This window comes from Calypte anna, chromosome 18 (assembly GCF_003957555.1).
Source record: "Calypte anna isolate BGI_N300 chromosome 18, bCalAnn1_v1.p, whole genome shotgun sequence".
Taxonomy (NCBI): Eukaryota; Metazoa; Chordata; class Aves; order Apodiformes; family Trochilidae; genus Calypte; species Calypte anna.
Genome location: NC_044263.1, coordinates 10,913,833 through 10,934,851, shown reverse-complemented (window position 1 = coordinate 10,934,851; position 21,019 = coordinate 10,913,833). Strand labels below are relative to the sequence as shown.

The 21,019-nt window shown below is 49.5% G+C and overlaps 1 protein-coding gene across 1 annotated transcript; it reads left to right on the top strand.

Moving 5' to 3' along the window:
* Positions 1-13,978: 13,978 nt before the first annotated feature.
* Positions 13,979-18,189, top strand: LOC115599333 (basic proline-rich protein-like). The gene is made up of 3 exons (XM_030462125.1): positions 13,979-14,126; positions 15,646-16,428; positions 16,642-18,189. The coding sequence occupies exons 1-3, from the start codon at positions 13,979-13,981 to the stop codon at positions 16,782-16,784; spliced, it is 1,074 nt and encodes a 357-aa protein (XP_030317985.1). The 3' UTR covers positions 16,785-18,189.
* The last annotated feature ends 2,830 nt before the right edge of the window (positions 18,190-21,019 follow it).

Below are 21,019 nucleotides of genomic sequence, written 5' to 3'. Positions count from 1 at the left end.
TAAATGAACAACAAAACAGACCTGGCCTGGAGAGCTGAGCAAAGCAAAAAGGCAGAGGCTGGGGGGGTGTTCCTGCAGGTTTGGGGCTGCTGCTGCTGCAGTGTGCACACCCTGGGACCAGCATCAGCTGCTGGAAAGGAGGAGAAAAGGGAAATGCTGTTTAAACACCATTAAGGACTTTCCTTTAGGTACCAGCTGAGTGCACTTTGGTGGCCATAGATCAAATGATGTGTGTATATTCCCTGGACATGTTTGTATGGAGGCACACACAAGCTTGCTGCAGGTTGTTTAAAGACAGACCCGGATTCCTTTCAGCTTGAAGGGTACAAACCCACACCATCGTGGGATGATGTTAGTGCTTCCCCCAGGGCCTGACTCTCCAGGACGTTCTCCTGAGCTTGTCCAGCAGAGGCAGATACCCGGGGTGATGCCTGCCTGCTCCCACAGCCCGAGGCCACTTTTGGTCCAGCCCCCATCCCTTTCCAAAACAATAGTCTTGGCAAATTCTGGCACCATCTCCCAGTGATGGATGGGAGGAGGGGCCGTGCCCGAGGGGGCTGCAGGTCTCCTAGGGAGAGCAGAAGGGCAGAGCTGGCAGGGGAGTAGAGGCTGGCTCTCCCCAAGGCTGTTTCCCACCTCCAGCACGGTTTTTCTTTGAGCTCTTTGCTGGTGGTGTGCTGCTGCTGCTGTGGCTTCCATCCATGCACTGCTCTCTGCTCGCATGTATTTAAGCTCCTCCGGGTCAGCCGACAGGCAAAATCTCCTCTTTTTTTAACCCAACCTCCATTTATGCCTCTCTAGCATTTACCTGGAACCTCGGCTGCCGCGCAGGGGTCTGGTGCTGAACTTTGCCAAAAAAATGATGGTGTTTGGAGCTGGGATTTTGGCTTCAACCCATCTTGAGTAATATTGTTTCTCTTGTTTTTGAAGCCATAATGCATTGCACTTGGTGGTGATGTCAGGTACTTCGGGGTTATAATTACTGTGTAACCCGGCAGCCAGGAGAGAGATGTCTCAGGAGGGGGCAGCCTGAGGGGAAGGGAAGTTAGTTCTTTATGAAATGCAGATGTTTTAAAATAGCTGTAATTAACTGGACTAGATGCAGAGAATCGAAGATATAAAAGCTAAATCTGCTTTTGTTTTAAAATGTTTGCTGTATACTTCAGGGGGTCACTCAATTATTTCAGTTCCATCTGCTCTGCCCCCAGCGTTGCCCTTTTACTTACAAATGAAAAGATATAGATCTTTTTATCTTGCTTTTTCTTCCCATCCAAAAGCTGAAGGACACCTAAATGCAGGGCTGCATCCCTCGGCTCCATCCCTCAGCCTGGCACAGGCTGGAAAGCAGCTTTGAGAGGGTGCAGAGAAGGAGGCAAGATGGGCAGCCTAGGAAAGAAAACCAAACCCCCCATAGCGCTTGTAGCTGAATAGATGAAAGCTCTCCAACCCCAAGTTATGAATTTTGTCAATGAAATTAGCCAACAGTGTTTGAGAAAGAATAAAAATAAAGCAGTGAGGGCTTAAAGAAAAACTAGCAGAGCCCCGGAGTGAATGGGGGCTTTGTTCAGGCTCTGGTCCCTTCAATAGGCAGTGAGTCACTGCTGCTGCTGGCCAGGCACGGGGCCTCCCGGAATGGGCCAGTGGAAAAATCTGCCCTGCTCTCATTCCACAGGCTAAGCAGCAAAAGAATAAACTTAATTTACTGTTAAAATTAATTTGTTGGGTAAGAGAGGGAAACAAGAAGCGTGTTATAATAAATGCAGCAGCAGAGAGGCTGGCCTGTGGGAAGGGGTGTCCGAGGAGAGGGGTGTCCTTCACCCCATTAATAACCGGGTTCGTTTGCTCCTCTGGGTCTCACCCATGTGTCTGGCACAGCCCGGGGGCTGCCAGGATACTGTCTGTAGGGAGAACCCGCCCCTCTGTAGGAAATTCCTGGAATGGCAGAGGTGTGATGCTGGGGATGCAGGGATGGATGGGTGAGAGCCCAGACAAAGCCTCATGTGCACCTTCCCAGGGACAGCACCTCGGTGGGTGCTGGAGTGGCCCATCCGTGTCAGGGTGAGCTGGCCCAGCAGCTTGGCTCCTGTTTTGGGAGCTGAAGTGCTGGCTGGTAGCCCACCTTTGGCTGGAACAGGGATGTTGTGTGGGCTCTGCGGGGGCTGTTGGAAGCAGCACATTCCCGGGCTCCGTTTCATCCCCAGCCTCACACTCAGACCCAGGGAGGTTTGGGATGTGCTGCCTCTGGGTTGCCAGCCTGCAGCAGGCACACCCTGGGGCTCCTGCTGGGGGTGGGCAGGGACTGCTTTATGGAAAATCCCTTCTGCACAGAGCAGGGGCTCTTGCACCCGTGATTTTGTGGGAGTAGCTGCGGTTTCCAAACAAAGGGCTTCTCTCTTCCCAGCACGCAGAGGTAGCCGGTGTGAGCTGAATACAACCTGCCTCCAGCCTTTGTTCTGCAGTACCTAACACACCCATTACTTGGTGCTTGGCATCATACAAATATACAGCAGGAAAATATGGCCCGTCCTCCACGGAGCTTGGCTGAGCTGCCTGGCTTTGTTCCACGGTTGTCTCTGGCCCTTCCTGCAGCCAGGGGTGCCCCAGCCAAGGGTGATGGCTGTGCAGGGGGAAGGATTCCCTGCCTGGCACCAACCCAGAGTGCCAGGAGCTGTGTGAGTGCCTGCCCTACCATGCTGGCCCCTGGGCATGCTGCCACACTGCTGTGGTTGCAGACAGGCATGGTTTGTCTTGAGAGGCTGCTGCCAAGCAGGAGAAATTAGGGCATTTCAGAGCCTCTCAAGCTTGCCGAAGGGTGGTGGGGTGGGGGAGCATGGCAGCAGAGCCACTCAGGCCATCAAAGGTGACCTGAGATGGTCCCATGAGCCAGTGCTGAAGTCCATCTTCTGCTGAGGCTTTCCTGTGGTCCAGAGGGTGGATCTGGGGTCATATCAGCTTCCTTGCCATGTGAGCAGGTACCTAGTGAAGCAGAGAAGCACTGAGATGGTTTCTGGATCATCCATGGCTTGGGAGGAAATCTGAATAATTTGTTACAATATTTTAAAATCTGGGTTAAGCCCAGACTCGGCTCAGTGGAGGCAGCTTTTGGGCAGCCAACAGGACTGTAACATCTCCCCTTCCTGGCTTCAGGAGGCCATGTTGTGACCAAAGTAATCCTCCTCCCTGCTCACATCACCTTTCCGGATTTATAATTTTAATGTTCTCTGGGCCACCAAGCCCCTCAGCTGTAAATTAATTTTTAAAGTAATACAGGTTTTAAAACTTCCATCTGCTTTAATGAGCTTGGGGGAATCCTGTTGTATTAAAAAACATGCATGCAATTATTTTTCCATCTTGGGTTCTGCCAGTTCCCAGCACCACTCCGTGATGACATCTCCTTCCCCTCTCCAAAGTGTTTTCTTGTGATAATGTGGCGTTGTATCCTGATGGTGTGTGTTTTGCTGCACGTGGGCAAGGCTAGAGAGGACTTCTCTAAGGACTCAGCAGTATCATTAGCAGGTCCCTCAGTGGCTTCCCAGTCACCTTTCCATTAATCCAGTTCTGCATCACAGAATTAGGAAGCGGCTAATGAACAGCTCCAGTGCCAGGAGCCTGGAGGTACCATATTAACTGGACGTCTCTTTGAACTGCCTGATTTCTGGTGGGAAAACTTTATGGAAAAATGAGATTTTGTTTGTTTTCACAGCCTTTTGCATCTGTTTTAAAATATTTGCTCTAAGTAGTTCTGGAGGTTTTTTTCTTTCTTTCTCTCTTTTTTATTTTATTAGCAATTAGCCTAATAAGCCACCTTTTCATTGCCTCTGCATGTAGATTAGCCACTTCAGAGAGTACAAAATAAACATTTTGCAGTGCATGCGTGTATCTTCTGGAGAAGATGAGTAACCTGCTTCCACAGAGACAAAGTCCTCCTAACATCAGGGCTTTGCTCTAATCATTAGCGCCTGTGATTTTTTTTTCCCCCTTTTATTTCCCTTAAGACAACTTCTTACAGCATTCGTTAACCTGAATTTTTAACACAATTAATTCTTATTTAGCCAGTGCATTCAAAATGATGTTCTTTCTAAGTAACAAATAAATAGCCTGGGAATGTGTAACTTCCTTCTTGTAGCAGAGCATTTAGAGGATTCGTCGCTGCTGAGGTCAGGCAGAATTGGGCAGCTTGGGACAGATTTCTGCTGTTGCACTGAAAATGAATCTATAGGAGACAGTCCTGCCTTGGAGCCCCTGGATGAGCTGGGTCTTGTGGAGGAGCCGGAGCATCCAAAAAGAGCACATGTCCCCAGGAATCTCTGTGCTGAGTTGCCTGCTCTTACAGCCTGATGGAAATCACATTTAATAGCAATAGCAGTGACTGAAATCTTCCTGGTCCCGCTCACAGTGCTGATCCTGCTGATATCCTGAGCTGTAAAGGCAAAGCTCCAGGCAGTGCTGCCATCCCTTTGGTGCTTCTGTGCTCCTTGCTGCCACCAGGGCTCAGGCACAGAGCATTCCTGCAGTGCCTGGAGGCACCAGGAGCAGCCACCAGAGACCCAGCTGCCCTTGGAAGATTTGACCCTTCCAGTTTGAGGCTGAAACCCACAGCTGGGCTGGCTGGAGCAGACTTGTGGGTGATGCTTCTTGTTCCAGCATGGGAGGACCCCATCCACATGGATGACATTAGCTTGATTTTTCTGAGCTTTCAGGTGACTTCTGAGGAAGTTGTTTCAGAACAAGTTAAGCCTTTCCTCCAAATCTGAGATAAGCTGCTGGAAGAGCTCCAGCACCCACATCTCCTCTTGCTGTCCTCCTGGCAAGTGGTGGCACAGCTGGGATGGGGCCATGCAGAGCAGCTGGGTGCTGCCTGCTGGACTCTCAGCCAGAGCAGCACAGCCAGAGAGTCACTCTGCAGCTTGGTGGGGACCCTTCTCTTGTCTTTTTCCCCTTGCATGCAAACTTCGTAGGATCTTAACGTCTTCCTGACTTCTCCCTCAAGTGCAGTAAATGATTTTCAAAGCAAGCAGGGGGACAGCAGGCAGAAGCCAGTAGCTTGACTGCATGAGCTCCATTTCTGTGACCAGTCGGGTTAAAACCACCTGAGCTGTTTATGCTTCTTCCTTGCCCTCACAGCATCCCCGCTCAGCACCTCCCTGCTCCCCCAGCAGAGATCCTGGGTGCAGCACCCTACATTTTCCCCTTGCATTTTACTGCTCAACATCAATTACCTGGCACTCGATTCAGAGGAACCGAGCACAAGCAAAGCCTTAAAACTGCAGCCAAAAATCAGGCCCGTGGGTGACTGATGCCAAGTGTCCAAAAATGACCCAAGGCAGTCAGGAACGTGGCTGCCTCTTCCCCCCACACCGAGCCCCTGAACATGGCCCGGAGGCCCCTCCCTGGCTGGCCGGGGAATGGCCCAAGCTCTAATAAGATCAGTCCTGCAGCATGTTTCCTGAACAGCAGGAACAATGAGCCTCTGTCCCACAGGCTGCTGCACTGAGAACAAGAACCAGACCGAATGAAAAAAATAAAAAAAGAAAAAAAAAGAAAAAAAGGAAAAAAGAAGGGGGGGAGGAGAAAGATCTTCATCTTGCGCTGGAATTCACCTCCTGCCTGAGCTCGGTGCCTGTGCCCGCAGACAGACAATAAGTTATCAGTGAAGGGAAACTTTTTTCCAGCACAAAGCTTAACCCCCACCCCCTGCCCCCTCCCTTGGCTGCATCTCATACCCACAGGGCCCTTTTCCAGAGCCGGTGACACCTTCCACCTCACCACAAAGGAATTTCCTTTTCCTTCCAGAGATGAGGGCCCGTGCTGGGTACAGCAGAACAGGAGCCAGCAGTGTGCCCAGGTGGCCAAGAAGGCCAATGGCATCCTGGGCTGGCTCAGGAACAGCGTGGCCAGCAGGTCCAGGGAAGGGATTCTGCCCCTGTGCTCAGCCCTGGTGAGGCCACAGCTTGAGTCCTGTGTCCAGTTCTGGGCCCCTCAGCTCAGGAAGGAGATTGAGGTGCTGGAGCAGGTCCAGAGAAGAGCAAGGAGGCTGTGAAGGGATCCAGCAGAATTGCTGTGAGGAAGGGCTGAGGGAGCTGGGGGTGTTGAGGCTGGAGAAGAGGAGGCTCAGGGGAGACCTCATCACTCTCTCCAACTCCCTGAAAGGAGGTTGGAGCCAGGGGGGGGTTGGGCTCTTTTCCCAGGCAACTCTCAGCAAGACAAGAGGGCAGGGTCTCAAGTTGTGCCAGGGGAGGTTTAGGTTGGAGATGAGAAAGAATTTCTTTCTGGAGAGGGTGATCAGGCATTGGAATGGGCTGCCCAGGGAAGTAGTGGATTCTCCGTGTCTGGAGATCTTTCCAAAGAGCCTGGATGTGGCACTGAGTGCCATGGGCTGGGAACCACGGGGGGAGTGGATCAAGGGTTGGACTTGATGATCTCTCAGGTCCCTTCCAACCCAGCCCATTCTAGGATTCTATGAATGGTCCCCCCTGCCCCAGCTGGCATCTGGGGCATCCTGCACCAACCCCCTGGGGTTGGCTCTGCCCTCCTGCCAGAGGGATCTGCCCCAGGGACAGGTAACAGCCTCCTCCTATTAGCAGATGGGGTCAGTGGTCCATAAGTGGACAACTGACTGGTGAAATGGAGATCAATAACTGGCTGGATACTGGACAGTCTTCAAATCCCATTTTGCTGTTGGTCAGGGCTTTCAGAGAAGCATAGAACTGTTTTAGTTGGAAAAGGCCATGAAGATATTTGACCCCAACCTTTAACCCAGCACTGCCAAGTCTGCCACTAAACTATGGCCCTTGTCACCTGGGAGAAGAGACCAATCCTCAGCTGTAGGTTCTTGGGGCATTTGCTCTTTCCCCCATCCACATGGCCAGGACAAACCAAAGGTTTCCTGCAGAGGTTTCTGGCCCCTGTCTCTGGGCTGGCTCCACAGAAATGTTCCTCAGCCTGTGGGAACCTGCCCACAGCACAGCCCAGGGCCTTGAGGAAGCAGTGGTGGCCTTGGAGCAGCTGGGCTGTGTTGGCCCCAAAAGACCCTTGGGTCTTTTCTTTGGACAGGTTTTCAGGAGAAAAGCTCTCCGAACAAAACCTTCAAGTGTGGCAGGAATCGTGCTCTTTCCCTGCTGCTTTTTTGCTGAAAGCTTTCCCCTGGGCCAAGCCATTAGTTTGTGTGACTCAGTAGGTTTGATGGAGCAATGCTGATTTACACCACTTGATGAGCTGCTCTGATTTTCTTACAGAAAATCACTGTTAGGCTGTTACACTTAACCTGTACTAAACTGTGCATGAATGATTTATTGTGTACTTCTCATGCAAATGACATTAATAGACTCTGTCATACATAGAAGAAGATGCTAGAAGATTACTAAAAGCTACTGCTGGCACTTAAAATTGTTTCAGAAGAGCAGAATGTGTTATATTGTGTTACCTGAGAAATGCCTCTCCCCTGGAAGACACGGGTGTGAGAGAACAGTGGGAAGGCTGCACTGCACTCTGTGTGACAAACCCTGGGGCTGGAACAGAAAAGCTGCAAGAAGTATTTTAATGGAATATCTATTGATAACCAGAGCTGCATTATGGGGAAGGAGAGAACTGTTTTCCTCACGGATCTCATTCAACACAACTCATGCTCCAGGAGTGTTTGATGACTTCAGACTGCAGAGAAGAAACAAACCAAAAGCAGTCCTGTCTAATTAACTGAGCATATTTACATGTGTATAACTCTCCTGTAGTCCTCCTAATGACTAATGCATAATTATGCACAGACAAATCCCCACAGTAAACACAAATATTTTTGTTTGTGATTATTTTTCTCAGGAGAGCTTAGCAATTTGTTAGGGCTTTGCTGAGCTGCTGGGCTGAGCCAGGGGAGGTCTGGGCAGTGGGTGCCTGCCCGGGGGCACCCCAGGAGCCACTTTAGCCAAGCAACACCAGCCTTCTGCCCACAAACTATTCTTTGCATTGAGAAATGTAGATTTGCTTCAAAAGGAAGCTATTCCATGTTTCTTTCAATTTCACAGAAACACTGTGGGTTCCCCCAAGTTTAGAAAACGTTCCCAAGCTCTTCATACTGGAACCTTCTCTCCTGTGCTGGGATGGGAATGGACTCGTGTGTACTCATCATGTCTAGTTGTGATTCTAGGTGTCTGTCCACTAAGCAAAGCCCTTTCCTGCTGGCTCCTTCTTCTGTTCATGTTCAGTTCTTGGAATTCAGCAGCTGAGCTGCCAGAGGCAGCCAGGGGAGGCATTTTCAGGGTCTGGTTGGATGGGGCCTTGGGCAACCTGCTCTAGTGAGAGGTGTCCCTGTCCCCCCAGAGGGAGTTGGAACAAGATGATCTTTAAGGTCCCTTTCAGCTCAAACCATTCCAAGATTCTGTGATCCTCCTTGACATGTTGCAGAGGGGATGTGTGTAGAGGAAGTGAACATCCTTCAGTGGCCAAATCCCCTGGTCCCTCCACAATGAGAGGACCAGCATGGAAACAGCAGGTCCCTGGAGGGAAATACTGAGTTCTCCCAGCACCTGCAGGAGAACCGATGAAATAAAAAAACACATGGGAAAAAAATGAATGCTTGTAACCAGTTTGGAATGAAGATTTTAGCTGGGATGGAGTGAGTCTATTCTATTGGCACGTTTGGCCATGTGCCACGCGTGCCAGGGAGCCAAGGGAGTGCTGAGCAGGGCAGGAAGCCAGAGCACTTTCAAGGTGTAAAAATGATGTTTTAAAGTCTTCCCACTGCCTCAGTGGGTGCTGGATTCTTCTACTTTGACTTCAGGGTGCTTGACTTCTACTTTGTCCTGGGGTGTTTCCCAGCCCGGCTGCAGGGAAGGACAGGGTCTCCCCTGGACACACACCAGCCCATGCCCATTTTACAGCAGCTCTGATGTCCCTCAGTTTCAGTGGGACACCTGGATCAGAAAATCCTTAGTGAATCCTTTTCCACAGCACGTTATGGTGCTCTGGAAAGATGTGAGTGAAGGAAATCATGAGGTAGCATTCCCAGCCCAGTACTGTGGCTCTTAGTGGCAGGAACTGGAAGCTGTGGGGTCTCACCTGCCCAGCACCCCAAGCTGCCTGGACACGTGGGTGCTCTGACTCACCCCACGGGTGTCACATCTCCTCCCTGGCCATGCCATCACCCTGCTTGGGAGCTGTGTGGACATCTCACCCCACACCACTGCCTGTGCAGTGCAAAGAGCTTTTCCAAAGCCCTCAGGAACCCCCAGCCTCTCGGTTTGCTCTCTGAGTCCCTTGTGCCATCTCATGTCATCTTAATTCAGGGAGCCATGCAACTCCTGGTGATAAATTCATCACTTAGTCAATGGCTTTCCTCCTAAAATCCTCTTCAGGGAACAATTCTCCTATGTCTGATACAGTGACTAATTGATAACTTTAAGGGGACCACATGATAACTTTCTTTAAAGCAATATATTATGATCAGCAGGTTTTCCAAGGAGTGTGCTGCTCTCTTAATTCTCACCTTCGTTATTTTAATACCTCTGTAAAATGGATTTCTAATGGATCTAGATTACCATAAAACTTTAGGGATGGTGGGTGGGTATCAATAAATTTTTTGCAATCTGAGCAACTCTGCCAGCCAGGTAGGGAGCAGAGTGACAGGCTCTGAGAGGATGCCAGGGTTTGACTTCAGGACTGCAGCTTCCAGTGGTGTGACCTTCCCTGATTTGACCCCATCCTCCTGTCTCTGAACACCTTGCAAAACTTCATTAAGCAACATGACTAGTATCTGTCACAAGCAATTCTTCCTCTCCCACCTCCTCACCCCAGGGATAAATCATATCAGCTCTGTCAGGAATACAGAATTGTGCCTGAGGTACAATCCAGCCCAAAGTTTTGATACCTGGTAAGTCTGTGCAGAATAATAGGCATCACATCAGAGTGTTTTCACCCAAAGATCTCAAGGCAGGCAATAAATGTACATTATATTGGCATCAACTCTGTTCTGAACATTCTCTGCTGCCACTGGGATGGAAAGCAGCAGACACTATGCCCAGTTTAATTAAAAAAAAAAAAAAAAAAAGGAAGAAGCTGATGAAGCTGATGTAATGACCCTTCAAAAATACGGGGAGATTTTAAGAGAGGAAAAATCATTCCTTTGATGATTAGGCAGGACGTTGGGAAAAGCTCTTACCATTGGATCTAACACTTGGTCTCATGAAAACTAGTCAGGAATTTTATTTTTGTCTCATCTGGGTTCTTGGGCTATAACAAATCATTTCTACTTTGGTCACTGGAGAAGAAGGTGCAGCAACTGCTTAGAAAGAAGCTGCAGCCATGTTTGCCATTCTGCTGTCCTTTGCCCTGAGAAGCTCCCAGGAACACCAGGTCTTTGTTAGAAGTCCTTTAACTGCTGTTTTGATAGCTGGTGGGGTGCTCAAATTGATTCTCCTCCCCACCACTGGTTTCAGAAGAGTTGTTGTCCCTGGGGTCTTTTTCATTCTGGTGCAGCTGTTTGAGGCATCCATGTCAGAAAAAAAAAAAATGTATGTTCAGCAAATGAACATACAGCACATTAACCTTTTTGTAGCCTGCCTCCAACTCTGCTTTAGGTCAGGGTAAAACCCTTTAAACAAGTAGGAAACCCAAAAGGATCATGGCTTTTGAGCACATCAGGAAAACAGCTCCCATGCTTTCCATACATTCAGGAGGCTCTGTGTGGGATGAAGAGAAAAATCACCAATGTGAACGAGACTGAAAGAACTTGAGAGCAAAGAGGCACTGGCACCTTCCTTCCAGTTCACTGAAAGGTTGGATAGTCGCGTTGGGGTTTTTTTCCCTTTCTGCTGCAGGATTTTTATTACAGACACTTGGCCTGGCATCCCCATCAGCCTGCCAGTGCCAAGTGTAACAAATTCAATATTTCACTGGGGTTTTGCACACTTGGTGCTGGTTTTCTGTGACATCTGCAGCCATGCCTGGATGCTGAGCATTCTCTCTGCCACCACAGTAGACTCTGTCTTCTCTCTGCTTGTTCCAGCTCTCATGTACCAATAAATGATGTCCATGAAGCTAAAAACCTGTTCTTGAAAACACTTGTTCAAGCAGGAACATGATGTATCTCTGCACAATTTTTCCCTGAGCTTAGACTGAGCTCAGGATGCTGCTTTCACAGACTGCAGCCTCTGAAATGTTCCTTCCTCTCAGCCTGAGTAAGCTCTAGGGTAAGCTCTAGGGTCAAGTCCTGAGCTCTGGCACCTCTGTGCAGGGCAGATTATGTATTCAAAGTTAAACAGCTATTGGTAAAAAGCAGAATATGTTAGCACAGCTGCTGTGTGCTGTGAGAAGTAGGATAGAGAGTCATGTGCTTCTTGCTTGCTTTTTGGCCTCAGGACACTTGTGTTCTTGTTTATACAATAGTTCTGCTTGGAGAGCAAGAATAAAAAATACCTTGTTTCCCCCCCTTACCAGATTGCTGTTTAGCATCATGCTACATCTCTCTCATGGGAAATACAGCTTAGAGTCTCTCAGGTTGGGGAGGGAATTGAATCCAGATGTTACCTTTTCTGGACAAGTGTTTGAAGTAATGGGTTATTTATACAAAAAGAGGGAACCAGCTCATCCAACCCAGCAGTACTGGATGGGCTTTCAGACTGCTGTGGTGATGCTCCTTGGTGCAGTGGGTTTGCTGATGTTAAATGTCTGTGCCAGAGATCAGGAGGAGCTCAGGGTACCAGGTTTTCAGGTGTCCTCTCTGCTTTAGGCCATTTCCTAGCTGGATACAACCACCCCACTGTGGTTGTCTCTCACTGGGTCATGGTCCCAGTAACTGGGCAAAGATCAGTTACTTCTTTTTATGTGCAAGTGTGGGGACAGAAACAGAAGTTATTATTAGGATGAGTTTTTCCTCAAAACAAATGATCTGTAAGTTCATTTAAGTATTCACCCTAAAGATGCAGTTTATTGATAGGGTGGCCAGGAGGCGTGTGTTTGCATCTATCAGAGGGAATGGGCTCAATACAAGAGTCTTCACATCCCTGGCTCCCTTTGAAACCAGGGAAAGAGCCTGTTGTGTCTTGGATCCTGCCCTCCTAGTGCAGCCACATCTGAAACCTACTCCTGAGCATCATCTCAGGCAAGGGAGGGCTTTGGAGGTGTAGCTTCACCTTGTGTGAGCTCTAGGAAATGTTGCTCAGTATCAGAGACCAGACTGTCCATAAGGCATGAGGCTGCCTTTGCCACTTAAGAATGGCTAGTGATGATGTCAGGCTTTGAGGTGATTTTTATGTGTGCTTGTTACTGGTTGGTATGAAGTGCCTGGTGACTGTTTTAACTCACTTTTGTACTCGGTTGGGTCACAGGAGAGGTGTAAAGCAAGAGCAAGAGGTGTAAATTCTACAGTGGAGGAATATTTTTCATGAAGACCTCTGCTTAGGTTCGGCTCAGCAAAGATAACACCTGCTCCATGTGGTTCCTCACCCTCACACCCATCCATTCAACATCTCAGTCAGTCCTCTGAACAGTTTGGTCACAGCCCTTTCCCTGAGACCTACTGAGAAGCTTGAGGTTTACAATGCAGTGATGCAAGCAAAGGAATTCCTCCTCCTCTGACAGCAAGGCACCTCTGGCTTCGTATGTCCCTTTACCTTCCCTTCACACTAGATCACATCTGCTCTTACTCATGTGTGACAAAAAAAAAGAAAAAAAAAGAAAAGAAAAAGAAAAGAAAAAAGAAAAAAAAAAAAAGACTACCTGACCAGGGGGGGAAGGAGAGAGTTCAAAGGCAGCAGCAGATGCCTGAAACGATGGCTCTGGTTGGAGCTGCTCTGGAAAATGAAGCAGCAGGAGGAGTCTGAGCCCCAGCATGGTCCTCAGCTCAGGACAAGGGGCTCTGAGGGACAGATGTGCCAGAGGTGGTGCCAGCAGTCACTGGGCACTGTAAAGCTTCAGCCCATAGCAGTGAGGGTCTCTTTGAGATCCTGGGGAGCTCAGCCAAGGGAGCAGGGAGTGCAGAATCCCAGAGAGAGACCAAAGCAGGGGGAAAAAAAAATCACATTTGCATTGGCTAAAGCCCTGTAAGAAATGGCAAGAAAGGAATGATTTGCTGGAATGCATTTTTACCACTTAAAGATAGTGTTTTAGATGGTGGGTATAAAACACAACATGCTCTCTGTGTCTGTGAGGCTGAGGTTACATCATGTTTTTTATGGTAATTTTGCCAGGGCCAAAGAAACATATCAGTACACAAATCCCTTTCAGTTTTATTCCATTTTGACATTTCAGGGTCTCCTGTAACTTGGCATCGCTCTGCAGGGCCAGACATTCTAGGAAATATTTGTGTGTTGAAAGTGTGTTTTGAATTACAAATATTTGCACATTCACAACACATAATCCCAGGCCACGTTTGACCAGGAACATTTTTCTGTGCAATTCCCAAGCAGAGTTTTTGGTCTAGGGCAGCCTCCTGTAGCTCCAGTATGGGGATGCTTGGTGGAAAGGGCACCTGGCTTTATCAGTCCTGCTTCTTTGGGGTTGTTGGTTTATCAGAAGAGCAAAATCTCTTTCGAAAGAAGCAGTGTGGCAACCTCCTGCTGCTCTGGGGTGGTCTTTGTGGGAAGGAGTCTATAGGTGCTGACCTACATTTAAGTAAGAAAAGCAAGTGTGGAGCTGTGCTGACTCCTCTGCCAGCAGCTCCAGCCCTCCCCTTGGGATTGCACAAGCCAGGTCTCGTCCATGTGTTGCCACTCATCGTGGTGTATGAATTCACTCCTGGTGAAAGGTGCTAGACTGACACTCAAAACGTGGGGAAAAAAAAAAAATCCTTGTTCTTAATAATTCCTTCCTTTCTTTGTGCTGATGAAGTACAATGGGACATTTAAATCTGATTTTTTATAACATTGTGCATATATATAGATCATTGTCTGACCTGGAGAAGACACTTTGTCCTGACTACAATGATCTGATATTTCATATTTTATTATTTTTTTGTCTTCCGCCTGGTGTTTCTGTTGCATTCTGGCACAATATGGGCTCCCTCCAGTGGTCAAGGGACACCGGGCTCCTGCTGTCGCTTGCCCGGGCTCTGGAGCTGCCGAGGGTGGTTTTGATCCCTCCAGAAATCACCCGGGGACTGGACCGGGCTTTTGGTTTCCGCAGCTCCTGCTGTGTGTGCAGTAGCAAACTCTCTGCTCCGTAACCCACACTCAATTCCTCCCGGAGCGGAGCGGGGCTGCGCAAATCAAGGTTCGGGTTTTGGGTTTCCTTGGAGCTCCCGGAACATTCCCGGAACATTCACTGCAGAGCAGGGACAGGAGGGAAGCAGCAAGGACCTGCTGGCAGACCTGGCCTCACCGATGTGTAGCAAAAGTGACCCGGGTTTGCATCCTTCGCTTCCCGGTAGTGCCTCGGGAACAGATCCCGGCTTTCTCCTCAAACCTACAAATGCTGAACGTGGATGTTTGGGGGTGCAGCCCCGTCCCTCTGAAACGCTGCTGTGTCCCCTGCCCTCTCCCAGGCACACAGCTCCTGGCAGCCTCCCCGGCTCGGGTAACCGCAAGTTTATTTACAAAACTGCAGTTATTTTTTGTTGGCATCTTTGGGAGGGCCGAGCGTCCCCTTCGGATGGCCTGAAGTAGCTCAGCGCTGCCGGGGGCCGGCCCCGACCCAAGGGGTTTGCGGAGCGTGGTGAGGGGGATACAGGCGTGGGCACCCAGACCCGCACAGACCCGCACCTCTAGGGCACTGCTGGGAGGCAGCAGGGCTGGGGATCAAACCACCGGCACCTCAAGGTGCACAGAACCCTGTTTCACACCAACACCCTCTGGGCCGGCTCCTTCTCGCTGCTCCGTTCCCCCCCCTCTCCCCCCAAACCCCCTTCCCCGCTGGGGTGTTTGCTGCGTGGGGGTTGTTCGCAGGGCAGGGTGTGCAGGCACCCACGGGCGTTTCCACAGGGGGGGGTGTGTGTATGTGTGTGTGCAGGGGGTTGTGCGTGCACCGAAATCCATTTGCATTGGGGAGGGTTTGCATGGCTGTGAGGGGCTGTGCGGGACTGTGCGGGACTGTCCCCTCCTCCCTTCCTTCCCCCCCACCCCTCCTCCCAGCGCTGCGGGGGCTGTGTGGGGGGTGGTGATGGGAGGGGCTGTGGGGGGGGTCGTGGGGGAGAGTGTGGGGACCTGGGGGGCAAGAGGGGTGGGGGCTGGGGTGGAGGCTATGGAGGGGGATGTGGGGTGGCTGTAGGGGGTCGTGGGGAGGGTGTGGGGGGGGCGCTGGGGCGGTGGGGGCTATGGGGGGCAATGGGGGGTGCGGGCGTGGCTGTGGGGGTGTGGGGGCTATGAGGGGCTATGGGGGGGACTGTGTGGGGGGCTGTGGGGGCTGTGTGTGGGGGGTTGCGTTGTTGGGTGGTGCGGGGGGGGGGAGGGCGTGGCCGGAGCGCGCGGCCTGGGCGCTCTTTGGCTGCGGCGCCCGCGCTCATTTGCATGTGGCGGGGGCTCCCCTGTCACGTGTCCGCGCGCGGGCCGGAGGGGGCGGGGGCGGAGGGGGAGGGGGGGCGCAGACTTCCTGTTTGAGGTCAGCGCGGGGAGGGGAGGGGAGGGGGAGCGCTTGGCGGAGCCTCCCCGCGGTCTGGCGCTGCCTGGCGGGGCTGTTGTCAGTTAGCAACAAAATGGCCGCGGTGGCAGCAGCTCTGCTCCTGAGGACGGCGGCGGCGGAGGCGGCGTCCCTGGCGGTGGTGGCGGCGGCGGCGGCGGTGGCGACGCGGAGGAGCGGGGGACCGGCCCGGCAGCACTGAGCCAGGCACCGCCTGCCTGCGAGCGGACGAGGCGAGAGCGAGCGGGAGGGACGGAGAGAAGCGCTGCGGTCCCCCCCATCCCCCCTACCCCAACCCCCTCCCCAGCCTCCGCCAGCCAGCCCGGCTGACACACCGACTGCTGCAGCCCCCTGGGGAGACGCTGCGGCCTCGGCCCCCGGCCTCCCTTGCTACCCGCCTCCCCCCGGGGGTACGGGCGTCCGGGTCCCTGTCCCCAGGCTCAGGGCTCGGCTGCCGCAGCCTCCCGCCGCCCAGAGAGCCTGCCGGATCCCTCCGGAGGAGACGGAGAGAGCCTGCGGGATCTCCTCCTGCCCCCGGATCCCCTGTGCGAGCGCGGCAGACAGACTGTTGGGTTTCCCCGCTCCCCCCGTCGCGTTCTCTTCCCCCCCCCTCCCTCTCTGAAAGACTTTGCTGGATCCTCCTCCTCGGATCCCCTCCCCGCGCTCGCTCCTTCCTGCGAGAGAGGCTGCCGGATCCTCCTCCTCCTCCTCCCGCCGGAGAGGCCGCTGGATCGCTCCGCTGGGGTCCCTGCCAGAGAGACGCGGATCCTCCTCCTCCTCCTCCCCCGAGAGACTGCAGCGGCTCCGCCGCTCCCTGGAGCGAGAAACTCGGCGGGATCCTCCTGCCCGGAGCCCCATGTGAGACTCCGGATTCCCCCCCGTGGCTCCGTGGTGGGTTTTTTGTTTTGTGTTGTTGGGGCTTTGGTTTTGGTTTTTTTTTGTTGTTGTTGTTGTTGTGGGTTTTTTTTTCTTGTGTGTTTTTTAGGGTTTGTTGTTTTTTTGGTGTTTTATTTTTTTTTTTTGAAGGGGAGGGATCCACCTTAAAACTATTTTCTGGATCCCGGTTTCTCTTTTTTTGATTTGCACTTTTTAAAACCCTCTCAGATGCTCCTCCATGTGGACTGAGAACCCATCAAGACACACACACGATAACTCATCTCGATCAACTCCAAATCCAGGCTTGCGTGGGTTTTGCTGCAACACGTAAAAGCAAACTTGTATTAAGACACACTCGTGCAAAAATTTAGCTGAGGACTTTTAAGGTGTATTTTTGTCTTGGTTTCTTGGTTTTTTGTTTTTTTTTTTCTCTCCTTTGCTTCACTGGAAATCAGAAGCGTGTTTTGGAATTGGAGCTGCTTCTGCTGCACTTCTCTGGGCTGGATAACACTGAAGCTCCTCGCTTTTCTACTTGGATAGTGTTTTCCTCTTGATCTGTTGGGATTTTTTTTTCTTCTCCTGTGTGGCAGACTTTTTTTTTTCCTCGAGGGGGTAAACAACGACGACGACAACAAAAAAACTTGATTTTTTTGGCCGTGTGAGATTTTTTTCGTATTTAGATTCGTGAAATTACGGGTACACTTACAAAAAAAAAATCAAAAAACAAAAGGAAGCATTAAAATAAGAAAGGAACACGTCAGAAAGACCCCTACACGGTAGACAAAATATTCACTTGTTTCCTCACAGCAAGACTGAGTCGAAAGCTGCCAAAGAGCCCTATAAAGAAAAGACTAAAAGGTAAGAAGGGGTAATAGCCTCTCTTGATCTGGGCATGGGAGAAGTTAGCAGTGGAAGAGATCTGCTAAGCCAGTGCATACTTCCTTAGTCCTCACAAGTCCAAACCAGATTTTTTTCTTTTTTTTTTCCTCCTACTTATTAGTCGGTGAAGCAAGCAACACCCTAAAACATTTCAAAATCTATTTATTTTGATCAGATACCTTTTCTCCTTTCAGCAGCTTGCCGGAATGTTATTTTTCGTGCAAGAATTGGGTATTTTTCGATACACCTTTTCCCGGTTCCGATAGCTGTTGTGCACAAAACAAGCGAACAGAGGTGCCATTTGTGTGTTCGTTGTGCCATGGATGCAAACCTGTGTCAGATGGTGCCGTGTGTGCTCGCTTTGTAACTTACACGTGTGAAAATTACTGCAGAGCGTGTTGGAAATGATCCCGGGTCTGGAAAATGAGGGGTGTGAGTCTCGTCAGGAGTGCTGCTCTGCTGGGAGATGAGGCTCCAGCTTTTTCTGTTCAAAGTTAGGATTTCTGGATTTTTAAATTTTATTTTTCTTCCCTTCTCCCTTCCCTTCTTTCTCCCCCACCTAATGAGATTATGGGCAACTGCTGTAAGTTTTCTCTGGAGTATTCAGAGAGATCTTCGTCTAAAGATGTAAATCTCCGGTGGGAGAGAGAATATCGAGCAGTTTGTTTTAAACTTGCGACGCTGAAGGGGGAGAAATTGGCGAGAGTTAAGTTTTTAACCTGAGAAATCTTGAAACACTTAAGTTTATTAATTGTTTGAATCTTCTTTGTATCACAACTTCGTGTCAAAGGTTAATCTTCTTAATATGTAATTAGTTGAAGGTCCAATTAGGGGATTTACTGAACTCGATTCCATTTCCCCCCATTTTTCCCATTAAATTAAATACTGCTAGTCATACTTTATGGCTTTTATTTTCTGCTACGACTTGAGCGTATCTGTGGGCAGGTATTTGTGAGGTGAATAATTCCAGCCAGTTTAAATACAGAAATAATCTTGACGTCACACTTGTCTGTAGCAGATTTCTCCTCGCTGTGCACATGCAGAGATATCTGAGGAATTTACGCCTAATTTATATACTGAAATTTGCTCTGGACATCAGGCCGGTTAGGGTAATTAAAAATCCAATAAATCCCGCTGTTAGTGGGCTGCTGGGTGATGCAGAGCTTTAAATCAGGTGGCTCTTGGTGGGGAGGACAATGCCAGCCCAGAGGAGCAGGAGAACATCTGCACTGCTGCCGGGTTTTGCTGCGGAATGAAGTCATGGCTTGAGAAGCTCGGCCTGGTTACACACGGTGGGTGGGTGGGTCCTCTGGATTCACCTCCAACTAAGAATTAAAACGCAGTTTCCTGAGCGATATTCCTTCTCGATCGGGTTGAGAAGGTAGCGGAGGGGTAAACGCTGCCTCTGGATGCTTCCCCCGCTGTGTTTTCCAAGGCAGTAGTAGGTGACTTGCCGCGGGTGCCACCTCTGCTTAGCAAATCACGGAGTTTTTCCATAATTGCGGTGCCTGAAATTCCGGAAGCCCTCGGATATCTGTCAGGTTACTCCAATGTGTGGTTTGGGAACTCAAAATGGAACCTGCCCCCGGATGTAGTGTTCTGGCTCCTCCGGCTTCTGGAATTATTTCTTAAACGTGGAAGCCTCAATGTCAGACTTGTATACATACAGGTAGTGAGAAAGACTGCTTTTGTCTGCGGGAGGCTTGCTCTCTGGTTTATAGCATCGAGGTTGCTTTTTGGGGTAGGGATTACAGAGGCTGTGTTATCCTTGCTGCTTTGGAATCGGTGACAACTGGCTCTAATAAATCAGATTAATTTGAACTTTCTGTTTGTAGCGGACGTGGCTGTTCAAGGGGACTAGCAGTGGTGTAATAATAATGCCTTTCCTTCTCCTTAGAAAACCAGGACAAAGCAAGGAATCTTTTCAGTTACCTGGCTGGCATGGCATGAAGCTTGAGAAAACCAGAGGGTCTCAGCTCAGCCCTTGATGAGCAGGTGCTGCCAGCAGGAAAGCTGCTGGAGCCCAGGGGGCAGGGCTTGTTTCAGGACAAGAGTGATGTTTATTAATAATAGGGGCTGTATTTTAGGCAAAATTCTGTACTTTGGATGGAAGCTTGTTTCTAATAATGAAAAAAAAACCAACCCAAAAAGGGCACATTAACCTGTTTATTTACAGCTCTTCTGGATTGCAGTATAAAATATTCTAGACTTTAGTAATATTTCTGTTCTTTCTTTATGTCAGTTCTCATATTGACAAATTTAAGCACTGGCATCCATCAGAGTAAAAGCTGACCTGAGCATGTTTGTGGATGCTGCTGTGTCTGTTTCAACATGGATTGTTTTGTAATTGGGCTGTGATTATTGCAGGGTGTTAGCCTCACTTACTAAAAATGTACTTGTGGGGAACCTTGGTCTGTGCCATTTCTGTCCTACTACAAAGCATGGAATTTACTCTGGGATGCTGCCCTTGAGTCTTCATTTGGTGAGAGGGATCATTTGGTAACTTTGTCCTCTTGTCCTGGCACCTTTGCAGTTTTCAAAATCTGTCTCTGATCACCTGTGAATGGGATGAGGTTTACCTGATCTGCTGTTGCAAAGCCTGCTTGTTAGGATGAAGGAAAAATCCACCTCTCTGGCTTAATTTTTTTTTTCCCAGGTTTTGTCTTTCCTGTTAAAGTAACAAGCTGTGCTTCTGATGACTTTTGTAGTCCTTCCCTGAGGTTTAAGTTAAGGAAGTTATTTCTATAATTTTTTTGTTTACAGGGGCTTCTTGAGGCTTAGAAAAATAACAGAATGAAATTTGCCTTGATGTGAGAAATAGCATGATTTGGCATAAGAGTACTTCTAACTTGAAGATGAATTTTTTTTTTGGTGATCTCAAAGCTCCCAAGTTCCATACCTGGCCAGGCTGGAGCAGCAGCAGAACAGGGTGAAGGTAAAGGTTTTGTCAAGCAGGGGCTGTTAATGTCTGTGTCTTCAAGTAAATTCTTGCTGGAGGGCAACCTTATAAAAAGTATAACTTTGAATTAGTCTGGAAATAAACCTTATTTTTCTGGTTTTAGTTCATTCAGGAGAACCAGGGAATTTTATTCATTTAAATCCAGGATTTTCTGTCTGCTGGTTCCTCAAAACGAGCCTTACAGCCCTTTCAGACACCTTCTCTCTCGGCTGTTTTAACTTGGTTCCGAAAAGCCCGATAGCAGCTTTTACTTTCAGTTTTAGCTGTTGAGACTTAGGCAAGAGTGGTGGATGTGGGAACGGGGAACATGTTAACTTAGCAGCTGGCATTGCTGAGATAAACATGCGCTTTTCCAAATGCTGTCATCTGGCCCCTTTCCAAAGCAAGGCGAAGGAGGAGGTCAGGGGTGGAGCCAGCCTTTGCTTCGGTAAAAAGAGCCTTTCATCAGGGGAGAATTGTTAGATAGGATTGACTCCCAGAACTGCAGCTTTAAAAATGGGCAGACCTTTGCTAAATAAACAGAATAGGCTCTGTTGATGGCTTGTATCTCTGCAGGTTACTGTGCTGCTTCTCTTTAGAATGTAGAATCCATATTGCTCCTTCTTCTGTAAAATCAGTGCTTTATACAGGACTCCAACAGGAAAACTGATTAAAAATTGATTGTCTTTGGTTTCAGTAGAGATGGGGAACACAAAAGTGCTATTGTTTTAATTGTTTAAAATTCAGATTACAAGATAATGGTAATACTATTAGAAGGTTTCCCTTTGG